Source organism: Typopeltis vanoorti, chromosome 2 (assembly GCF_054136105.1).
Source record: "Typopeltis vanoorti isolate ZY-2024b chromosome 2, IOZ_Tvanoo_1.0, whole genome shotgun sequence".
Classification (NCBI taxonomy): domain Eukaryota; kingdom Metazoa; phylum Arthropoda; class Arachnida; order Uropygi; family Thelyphonidae; genus Typopeltis; species Typopeltis vanoorti.
Window position 1 is genome coordinate 157696644 of NC_143550.1, and position 12156 is coordinate 157708799.

Here is a 12156-nt window from a genome sequence, read left to right on the forward strand (position 1 = left end):
ATACGCTTTACAATCCTGACAGTAACCATTGTCTGATCCAGTGGAAATTATTTTGGTAGTGTTTCTAATTTAATATAATTAGGTATTGGGATTATATGCTATTAGATAATATTCACAGCTAAATAATATCTTTATTGGTTACACTTTTACAACAACAACAACAAAAAAAAAAAGAAAAAGAAAAAGAGCAAGAAAAATTATAAAGAAAATTTTCTTGCATTTTGTTAATCAAAATATTCCTAAATTTTATCAAATTTCAAATTTCTTTCTTCATTCCATAGCACTGGCCCGATTAGGATCATTCGCTCCAATTGGTTTAAGTCCAGTTTGGCTCTTCAGTAATTACAGTCCGTTTCTGAACTCACCCTTTCCTTTGCACTAAAAAATCCTAGAATTCTCTAGGATTTTTTAGTGCTGTCACAGACTTTCACATGTCAGTTTCGCCTCGTTCACTATCCTCAGTTGTTGGCAATTCTTTGTAATATTGATGCCGGTAATGAGTACATTAATTTCTACCTTCTACAGAGCATCCTTCACAATTACTGCATAGCTTCATTATTTATTAATTTCTACCAACATTCTGTGTATCCTTCTAACTTTCGGAATGCAGTTTGATATTTCCCTCAGTACACAACTAATCATCCTACAAAAGATCACTAGCTGTTTTCAAGAGTTCATGATCTGTTTCTTTCCATACAGCTCTTGTACATAATGTAACTATTGCTTATTCAGCTGTCTTCAATATCAAAACAGTATAATTCTTACCATCAGTTCAATGTGGTGGCATGGTTATGGCTTTATTATCAGTGTCACAAATCAAATCAGCTAATTCCGTTTATTCCCTTATAAGGAACAGGCGAGGCTTTTTAACCCCATCTGCTTATAGGAAAATGAGCGATCAAGTCAGTCACTACTAGTAGCCAATCAGAGATATCTGGCACACGAATATCAATAATCGGCAAGCGACAAAGAGACTGGCAAATAAGTGCTGCCATCTACTGGTATACTTAACCCTAATATAATATGTTTTCTGAAATAGTGTGGTTCTATGGTCGATATTCTCGAATTTAGGGGACGAAAAACCCGAGTTTAAGTGAGAAAATTAGCTTGCCCGTGCTTCGGGCGACCAAGCGCGGAGAATGGCAGCGTCACTTCCACTGAGACTATTTTATTAAACCCGTAGAACATACACATAGTAAATAATGTTTACAATATATACACTTGTTTTATCCTGACAGGTATTTATTACAAACCCATTATTATTATTATTATTATTATTATTATTATTATTATTATTATTATTATTATTATTATTATTATTATTATTATTATTATTACGGGTAACTCCAAGGAGTCTGTAGACTCATCGAGGGAGGCCATAAAAATCATATCAAGAACAACTATTCGGCATTCCCATAGTATCTATCATACTTTTCTTTGTATTCCTTTACAGTCATTGCACCAGCAAACTCTGGCAGCTTATTCCACTCATTCACCACTCTCCAAGTAAAAAACCTAGTTCTAACACCCTTGCCAACTACATTCTTGCTCAATTTCCATGGATTGCCCCTAGTTCTCCCATCACCTGTTCTGAAAAATGTCCTCTGAATTAATCTTGTAAAACCCTTCAGTAATTTGAATGTCTCAATCATATCACCCCTCTCAATCAATTTCTATAACCCACAGATCTTCAACCTGTTCTCATAAGGTTCATTCCATAGACCAGCTATCATCTTAGTCACTCGCCTCTGGATCCTCCTCCCCATCAAGAAGAAACCGAGGGGCTTAGATCTGGCCACAGTAGGGGTCTTATCAAGGCTCTATAAAGAGGACCAATAACTTGCTTATCTCTGCTCGTCAAAGTATTCTTCAGTAGCCAAGTGATCTGATGAGCTGATTTAGGCACTTTTGCCACATGCCCCTAAACTTCAACTCCCTATCCACCAACACATCAAATTTTTTGCTTCGTCAACCTCCTGGAGCAGAGTTCCACCAATGTGATATACTGCTGCTAATTTTTTCACCCCAAAATGCATAACCTTACACTTTGCTATAGTAAACTGATATCCATTCTCATTAGGCCAGACTGCCAATCTATCCAAATCATCCTCCAAAATTTTGACAACATGTGCACTCACTATTGCTCTACCAAACTTTGCATCATCAGCAAATAAATGAACAGTTCCTCTCATATCCTTCCCTAAATCATTAATGAACAAATTTAATAGCAGTGGTCCAAGAACAGAACCCTGTGGCAGACCACTAGTAACAGGCCTTACTTTGGACTAAACTACTCTCTGATATATCTCCATCAATCACCCTCCTATTCATTCCCATGTGCTGCAGTTTACCGATTAGAATTCCATGTGGTATCCTGCCAAAGGCCTAAGCAAAGTCAAACAGTATCACTGTAAATCCATTATCCTTATCCAGTTCAGCCGTCACTGTATTATAAAACGTGAGCAAATTACTGAGGTATGATCTACCCTTCGCAAAACCATGCTGTCCTCCATACAGTGTGCCATTTTCATGTATCCATTCCTGTATTTTGCTCTTGACTAATATCTCCAAAACCTTGACAATGATTCCTGATCGGGCTGTAATTTGCAACAGCAGTCTTGGAACTCCTTTATGCAATGGAACCATCTTCCCCTTTTTCCATCCCGTCAGGACTAACCCAGAGCTGAGTCTTAAATTAAACAATATGTTGATGGGAACCGACAATTCTTTTGCCGCTTCACGTAAGACTCGAGTTGGTATACCATCCAATCCCACAGATGTATTTACATTAAAGTTCTGTAATATACTATTCACCTCCATTTCATTCACTTCAATTCCTATATCAGCCATTCGTTCTCTCATTCTGCAATATCACAGCCTGGATGATATATTCTTGCAAAGTGTTCGCTTAGAAATAATAGAATTGGCGTTCCTTAGAATCATTTTGCCGTATACATTTTTTCTTTTACTTGCAGCATATCGAAAGAACAAGTCATTGGCGTTCCTTAGAATCATTTTGCCGTATACATTTTTTCTTTTACTTGCAGCATATCGAAAGAACAAGTCACCTTTTTTCCTTAAATTTTATCCACAATTGTTTCTTTTTTTTGCAGCTCAAGCTTAATGGTGTTATTCATCCATTTAATTCCCACATGATACCTTATGATCACTCTCACCAATTGGTGGCAATATGGTCATATTCATAATAGTTCATTTCCTTCCTCCCATTTGTCCTCTCCCCCCATCAATGTTACCATAGTTGAAACCCCCCATAATAGTTACCTGTCCTCCACTCATTGAGTCTATTTACGTATATTATGGTTTATATGTGAGTTCATTTCAGTCGTTTAATCTTTTTTAAAAATTATATTATATTTAAGACATTTCTTATAGCATTTGTGACATTTTTTAGTTTTTCCATAGTTAGTTCTAATTACATAAGAATAGATACATAACAATAATTATATTCTTAGTTACATTCAGTTTTGTACACTTATTCCGTTTGTTTTACTATTATTAAGAATATAAATTGTTATAGGATCTTAGCAAACTGTTGTTTAATTATGCATTAGGATTCCTAAAGTGCACTTCAAGATTTTGATGACTCTTTTTAGAAAATAGTCTCTCTCTCTCTCTCTCTCTTTCACTCACACATGCATATAAAATGTTCCTCCTGCTCAGCTATAATGGACTTGTGTTGTGATGATTGACATGCACAGTATGAAGTGGTTAACTAAGCCACTTCCACTTAGCTGCACAGGCCTTTGTTATCAGTGTATGAAACCTTAAAGCCCATCTCTAACCTATTACCTCAGTCAAATGTTGTCTCAGTTAGTTATGTCTGAGCAAATTCATGTAACTGATTCTTCAACTGTCATAATTTCAATAAAATGCACCTGAATTGAGTTTATAAATATGAATATAAATCTTCCAACATTTTTTCATTTTTCAAAGGGTGCAGATGGAGCGCTCACCCACTCCATCTCCAACTAACTTTCGTAGAACGCAGCTCTCAACCTTAGATATAGTTCACCCACCATTTCTAGATCCCTTCTTGGCTTTGTGCCAAGAATAGTCGATTCATGCTGAAGGGGAGAAAGAAATGAAGGATGTACGAATTGGTCGCCAACATGCGAAATCACGTGCTTTCTTGTTTGTCGCTGTACTAGTACCTAGCTTGATTTTTGTTGTTCTCTTTTTGCATTATTTTTTTATTATTAATTTGTATATGATGGATCCAGTACAGTCAACAAGTTCTATTGTTACACGTTTCAGTAGCTCTTGCAAAAGAATATTGAATAATGTGCTGACATTCTGCGAAAAAGAATCGTCAGAAGGCCGTCTTCTTGTTCCCCTTTCTCAAGTCATAAAACGTGCAAGTGCAATTGCGGGCGTATCGGGGTCGACTGTTAAAAGAATTCGTAGGGAATCAAAAGGTGAAGGTAAGCCAAAATTTAAATCTCCTAAAAAAAAGCGCCAGAGAAAGAAAACCATCGAAACCGTAGCTTTGAACGATTTTGATGTACACGTTATAAGAAGAACTATTCACGAATTTTACGTGGTCGAGAAAAGAGTGCCAACTGTTCCGAAATTGATTCCTGTGCTTAAAGAAAAAATTAATTTTTCTTGGAAAAGAGAAACTTTAAGGAAAATACTTCATGAAATCGGATTTTGTTTTAAAAAGTCCCAGAATAAAAGGAAACTTATCATGGAGCGAAGTGACATTGTTTTATGTAGAACGCAGTATTTGAGAGCAATAAGACGTTTCAGGGAGGAGAAAAGACCGATTGTGTATCTAGATGAAACTTGGATTGATAGTAATTTAACTTATGGAAAATGTTGGCAGTCTAAAGAAGAATGTGGAGTGCTACAAACCGGAAATGCCTCGCGGCGCATAATAATTTTGTGTGCCGGTGGAGAAATGGGTTTTTTAGCGAATTCAAACTTACTATACAAAGCCAATTCAACTATTGGAGATTACCATGGGCAAATGAATTCTACGATTTTCGAAAAGTGGGCAGAAGAAAAACTGATTCCAAACCTTCCTAAAATGCTGTTATAATTGATAATGCTTCATATCACTCTATTCGATTAAACAAAGTTCCAAATTGCTCTAATAAGAAGCAAGTTATTATGGATTGGCTCTCTGCAAATAACATTTCTAATTCCCCAGATATGCGAAAAATTGAATTGCTTAATTTGGTCAAAAGAAACTCGCCCACAACTAAACTATTTAAATTCGACACGATGCTCAAAGAGCATGGATTTCTAGCTTTGAGGCTACCACCATATCATTGCGATATTAATGCTATTGAGTATGTTTGGGCAGAAGTGAAAAGTTTCATTCGCCATCGCAACGTAACTGGGAATATTGACTTGTCGAAACTTTTTAAGCTTTCAGAACAGGCGATTGAAAGTATTACAGTTCAAAAGTGGGGAAAATATTGCTCTCATGTCACCTCATTGAAAAATATATATTGGGATAGAGACGGAATTATCGAAGAATTGTGCGAACCTAGCAGGGTTTTTTCTCCCGGAAACTCGGGTTTTTCATCCCGCATACATACAAATCGGCCCTTCAGAACACACGCAATTTACAGACAAAAATTACTAGTTGTGGTGGTGTTGGAGGTGGGCGGTAGATGGCGTTGATTCGTAGTAGAGGTAAGGTGTAGAGACAGTTGATGTCCTCCCGCGATGAGTCTTCGGACTCCTTGGAGGTATCAGGAATAATAATAATAATAATAATAATAATAATAATAATAATAATAATAATAACCTATGGTGATCAGTTTAAGTGAAAGTGATGGCGATTCAGACACCGATTCAGATGACTCTGAAGATTAAAAGAATTTGACAATGGTATTTTTTCCAACATTTTTTTGCATGCTATTGAGGGTCACAACAATTCATAAATAATTAATCAGTTTAGGACATTAAAGTGCCTCAGTTCTCTCAACTGTAAGTTTAGAATATCTAAGTTCATTTGAAATAATTTCTGTTTTTCTGTATAATTATTTTTATTTTATAGAAAACTTTCTTAAAAATAAACTTAGTTACATTTTTGTTTTATGCTATAGCTTTTTTAATTTTATTAACACTCTACGTACATTTTTCCAACTGTTATACAAGCAAAATAGTTGCACTTTAAAAACAGCAATGTTCGTCAAAGAAAAGCTAAATTTTCCGACCTGTAATAATAAAAAACTCAGTTTGTTTATTATTACATCCCAGAGGACAGACTGATTACCCTATTATCGGAATGGATTCTCCTTTTTCTGACATGCGCAGAAGTGTCGAGGGACCTCAAATCGGTGGGCGAACTATAATATGAAGTGGTGGTTTGCAGTAGAATTTTTCAGAGATGTTTGGTTAAAAAAAAAAAAAAAAAAAAATCTGAGTTTGCAGCAGAAGAAAAGGTATTCATTTGCTCCAGAGATTGACTAACTTGGTAATCGGTTGAAAGGAAAAAAAAAAAAAAAACTGCCAAAAAACAGGTTCCTCTAGTCAGCGATTAGAAATGTTCTGGCAGTGTAGCATTATAGAACCAGAAATATATAGAATATATTTCTGGTTCTATATATATATATATATAGAGAGAGAGAGAGAGAATGCTACACATGCACCCCATTTTTTTTAAGGGAAATGTTTCATTGCGTGTGTGTGGATCGCAGTTTGTGTGTTGTCAAGAGACATGAAAATAAATTCATTGCAATTTTTTACTAATAAAAAAAATTAATTGGAAATAAAGTACAGTATTCCCTTTGTGGAAGGGAAGTACTTTATTTTCCAGTAAATTTATTGGAGAAAAGCGCTGTTTTGTATGGATATGTGACACCTCCAAGGAGTACTCGAAATCATCATGAGAGGACACACTAAGAAGTTGTTTTGGTTTTATAACGTTAATGTGAAGTATGACAAAGAAAAATAGTTAAAAGTTTTTATTTCTTTATTAAAACGGACTGTTCATATTAACATAACACGATCAGGGCTCAAATAAAGTTTCTCTAATTCTCAAGTTATTAGTTTCAAACAACAGTGGACTTCATGTAGCACTTATCTGTGATGTTTATACCACTTCTTTCTGTCACACTCGCTTCGTTAAGCGCCTGCTTTTTTTTTTTTTTTTAATAATAATAGTCCTTTAATGATAATTCACTGCAGAAAGTGGTGGTGCAAGAAACAGGTAACTGCTGCATGAAGTCTGCTGTTTGAAACTAAACTAAGGATATGTGTGTGTGTGTGTGGGGGGGCATATGAGTTCTGTCATGATAATTTGAATATTGTCACACAAATGAATGCAAAATGGAAGGAGGCCAAAAAATTTAATAATTTCAGCCACCCTTTCCTGAATGCCCACACAAACACCAAAGTTTGGATCTTCTCTTTATTTGTTAGTCAAACCAAAATCAAGCATTACAACATGTGCATGCTTTGGTTCAAATCTGGTCATGATATAAGCAATATTTATAAGGGCTTTGAAGCCAGTTCATCAGTTTCATTTCTTTTTGAATTAATTGGAGAATACACATGCATCAGCCTCATTTAATTAATTGGAGAATTCACATGCTAAAGTGCCTATTCACAGCTTTGCTGATGATAGTACTCTCTATTCATCTTGCTAATTTCACAAATCATGTAGTCCTCTGCCTTCCCAAGCTCCAAGAATCATCTTCAGCCAGTGCCTTATCTGATCAGCACTGATCTCAATACCTTTCCTTTAATGGAGGTGAGGACAGTCTAATAATAACCTTCAATGCTACCAAAATGCACTCTTGCTTTTTCTCTTGCAAAAGAAGATGAAAAAAAAAAAAAAATTTCAGCTCACCTACCCTTACCCTCAGTAATTCACAGATCACCATACAGGATTGGATTTCTCTCCTTGAACTAATGCTCAGAATGCTATTTTTCACTCACCTGGCTACTTACTATACAAAACCACAAATTCTTCCATTCTTGGAATACTGCTCACATGTTTGTGGTGGCCTAAAACGTCCATAAAAATGCTCAGTGCATCTTTATGGAAGACTGTCAACCATCATTCCTTCACTTTCTGTTGGACTTGTTAAAACAACAGTGGCAGCATCCCTTACCATTGCAACTGCAAACACACACTGCCTCTCTCCTTTGGAACAGCCTTCCTCATGAAGCATTCCCAAACAACTGTAACCTGCAGCTATTCAAGAAAAATAACAATAAACTTCTTTCTCAGTCCTCATCTGCATCCCACACAGCACTGATATGCTTATAGGTCTGACTTTGGGGTATGGGATCAGTGTGTGTGTATAAAAGAGCATGTGCATTCTCTGAGGCAACTAATGTTTCCAGATTATTCTTGGGTGTGTATTTAGTTGTATATAGTCCTAATTAACATTTCTTTCTTTCTTTTTTCTTTTTTTTTTTGTTCAAAGAGATAATTTAAAGACAATTTTTTTTTTAGATGAAGAAACCACCAGACCTGTTACACCTGGAGGAACAACACTTCCATATCCTCCATCTTTTATAGAGAAGCTAAAAGACATAGAACTGATGGAAGGTACATCTGTAAGGTTTTGTGTCACTGTACAAGGAAATCCCGAACCAAAGGTTACTTTGTACGTGCCCTTTATCTGATTCCACTCTTATTTTTCATCAGATAAGTAGTATATAATAAATAATAAACACAGAATGATAAGGTATGTTTTTTTTTTTGAAATGTAAAAAAAAAATATTTGACTCTTTGTTGCATATGTATGCTGTTCTTTCCACTAACTCTTCTCAATTTAAAAGGTTATAAGAAATAATTCATAAACATAAGAAGATTTATTTTGTAAAACAAAAATGTTGTAAGGGCACATATTTTATTAACAGTCTATAGTGAGAATCTTATTGCTGTTACTTATGTGAGACTAGGATAATTGAGGAGAAGGGCTAATTTTAAAGAAAATTTTGTACATCTCCATGTTTTTTATTTTTATTCATTGACTGCTTTTCACAAGTATAACAGTGGTAATTTAGCAATTCAGAGAAGTGCTAAATTATCACTGTTATTCAGATCTGAATAGAAAAGTACACCGACAGTAAACTCATTTACTGTTGGTGTACACTCTCATCAACCTTCCAAGGAGTGCATTCCACTCCTCGAAAGGTTGAGAGTGGCAGGAACTCCACTCCAGTTGAATACCTGCCATTCTATACTGTATATTAAATAATTAAAAGCTGCTTTATACTCCCTTACTTATCACTCTTTTGTACAACTTCCAGCAACAGTCCTTGTTCTACCATATAAAGTCTCTCCACTAAATACCTTACAAGCTTAAATGTTTGTCACATTATCATCCCTTCATCTTCTATCTAGAAGATTACTGCCTTCAGTCTATCCTCATAGCCAATGTTTTGTTGAGTATTACAGGAATCATCATCATATCAAAAGATATCTGAAGGTATATCTTACAGCTTGCATAGAGTTAGGAGAGACTGTGAAGCAAGAACTGTATAAAAAAGAAAATGTGGATTTAATACTGGGAGAAAGGCAATCACAACATCCAGGAGTAGTATAAAAATCTGAAAGTGACAACTATGGTGAAGAAGGGTGAAATTAGACTCTGAAAAGCAGTTAGTTTGGCAGGAAAAGAAAAGTCAATTTGAGAGAATTTTTTTTTGTCTGACAAGTAAAAGAAAAAATGACCATGGAAGAATACCCTTAGTAAATGTGAAGGAAGATAGGAAAGTATCAGATGTTTTAGAAATGGCAAAGTTGTTAAGCAGTCACTTTAGTAAGTATATAATCATAATTAAAGTATCCCTGTTTAAGGCTTTGTGGTGTGCCACCCAGTGATTCAACTGCAGTGAAACTTTGCAGGATACATGCAATATCTGAGAAAAAAAAAAGTTACAAAATTCATCAGCAGGAGTGCTGCATGATGTACTGAAGGTGGATGTAATAATTTTTCTGTGTGAGTAAGAAGGGGAAAAGCGATGCAAGCATAAAGAGCACATTTTTATACATTTCCATTGTGTTCACAGGCTACGCTTTCTGGTATGTCACAAACTGCATCCCTTTGCACACATTGTGCTCAATGGCAGAATGCAGTAGGACTGGTATTGTGCACATGCTGTATTATGCTGTCTTTCAACACTGGCAAATTATCAGGATGATCCTGATAAATTCTGTCTTTGAGAAATCCCGATAGCCAGAAGTTACAGGGGAGTCAGATTAGGTGAACAATTTGCAATGCAGTGCGAAACGCATAGCTAATCACTCTGGCTTCCATGAAATGTTCTTGAAGAACCTCCTGTATGGATCAATCCTGCATGAAAATCACTGAATTAATGCACAGACACTGTTGTAGCTGTGGAACAACAAAATTGTTTATCATATCATGATATCTCTTGGCAGTAACTGAGCATATCACAGTACTTGACTAGTGAATATCCTCAAAGAAGAATGTTCCAATGATAAACAAAACTGTAAACCCACGCTAGACTAACTTTTGGTGAAGCAAAGGAATATGTTGGATTGCATGTGGGTTCTGCATATCCCATACCTGGCAGTTGTGAGTAATCACAGCTCCATTCAGGTGAAAGTGAGCCTCATCTCCCCACAAAATCATCCATGGTCACGCAACGTCCAACTTCATTCAAGCAAGGAATGTTAAAGCGAATGTCAGTTGACTTTCAGAGTTCTGTCTGTCTGTTTGTGTGCATGTGTGCACAACTCCTGTGTCAGGGTTTATCTTGAATAAATAGAAATGCAGAATCTTCTGTAGAATTTTCCAGACAGTTGTGTAAGACACAGCACATGCACTTCAGGAACTAATGCTGTTATTCATGGCTTGCTCCACAACAGCAGTAGCAACTTCATTCACTTGTTGTGAATTGATTAGTTTGCAACCGCTGCCAGCTCTAACTCCCAACGATCCCGTTTCTTCAAAATAATTAATCATTTGTTGCAGAGCATATGGAGATAGTGTACCTTGTTGACATTTGTTCAGGTACCAAAATTCGAAAATTCAGAGTGCAGCAACAGTTTGCAGTTGTTTAGGTAGTACAGCTTCACAAGCAAAAGCACATTGGTGCAAGGTTAGTGCCATCACTCTGGATGGTCTTAACAACTAGAATGAAGGGAAAAATTCCATGTCCATCTTTTTAAACCCCCTCGGCACCTGCTGAGTTACATGATATGGAAATTTCATGCATTTGGTGTTTACAATGCTTCTGGTGACAAATTTTGGAACTACTTTTTTTTTTCTCAGATATCACTTCCGCATGACACATAATGTATTCCTGCAAAGTTTTGCACCATTTGCATCACTGGGTGGCACTCTATAAAGACTTAAACAGGAATACTTGAATTATGATCACTGTGTTCCATTAGCTGTTAAGGATGCCAAGGTAGAATTAGATAGATTTGAGGTGGATGTGTGAGATATTTAAACTACTTCAAAAGTGGAATTGCATGGAATATTGGCAAAGATTCCATTCCATTCAAGTGCTGTCTCCTATCTAGGAGGTTGACTACCATGATGTGACTAACTATGGGTGTAACGACATGTGGTGAGGACTCTATCTCTTCTGCATATTGTCGTAAGTATTCATGACTGTAATCCGTGTGTGTTTACGGGGCTGGTTTGCCTATTCTGAGGGACTAAAAACCCCAGTTTCCGGGTGAAAAAACCCCTGCCTCCGTATGAGACCAGCTAAATCACTTTTAGTTGAAAGAGACCAGATAAAGATTCCTCATGTCGTAAGGAACCTTTATCTGATCATTTCGATTCACTGATGGGAATCGAACCCAGGTCTTTCCGACCAAAGAGCTTTGTTTATACCAACTGAGCTATGGAGGCTCATTGGCAAAGATACTAAAAGAATATACAATACAAACCAATACAATACATCCCACCATGAGCATGAATGTTTGTTATTTTCTGTGAAAATACTAGTGGTTGTGGTGGTAGATGGTGTTGGTGTAGTTGTGGTTCGTTGTAGTTGGTGGATTGAGTTGTGGAGGCAGAGTTTTAGAGTAGGTGCCCTCCCTTGATGAGGTCTTAGATTCCCTAGAGGTGTCATGTAATAATAATAATAATAATAATAATAATAATATATTTTTACTGTGTAAATGATGCAACCGATTATAGATCAGTTATTACCTGTGGAGCTTGTATCTGCGTAATTAGG

The 12156-nt window shown here is 36.2% G+C and overlaps 1 protein-coding gene across 1 annotated transcript in view; it reads left to right on the top strand.

Moving 5' to 3' along the window:
• Nucleotides 1-12156, top strand: part of LOC150109564 (protein Obscurin-like) — a 1271613-nt gene that overhangs the window by 109086 nt on the left and 1150371 nt on the right. Inside the window, exon 14 of the mRNA XM_090402667.1 lies at nucleotides 8441-8594. Coding sequence (XP_090258793.1) covers nucleotides 8441-8594 — 154 coding nt within the window. The remainder of the gene's footprint in view (nucleotides 1-8440; nucleotides 8595-12156) is intronic.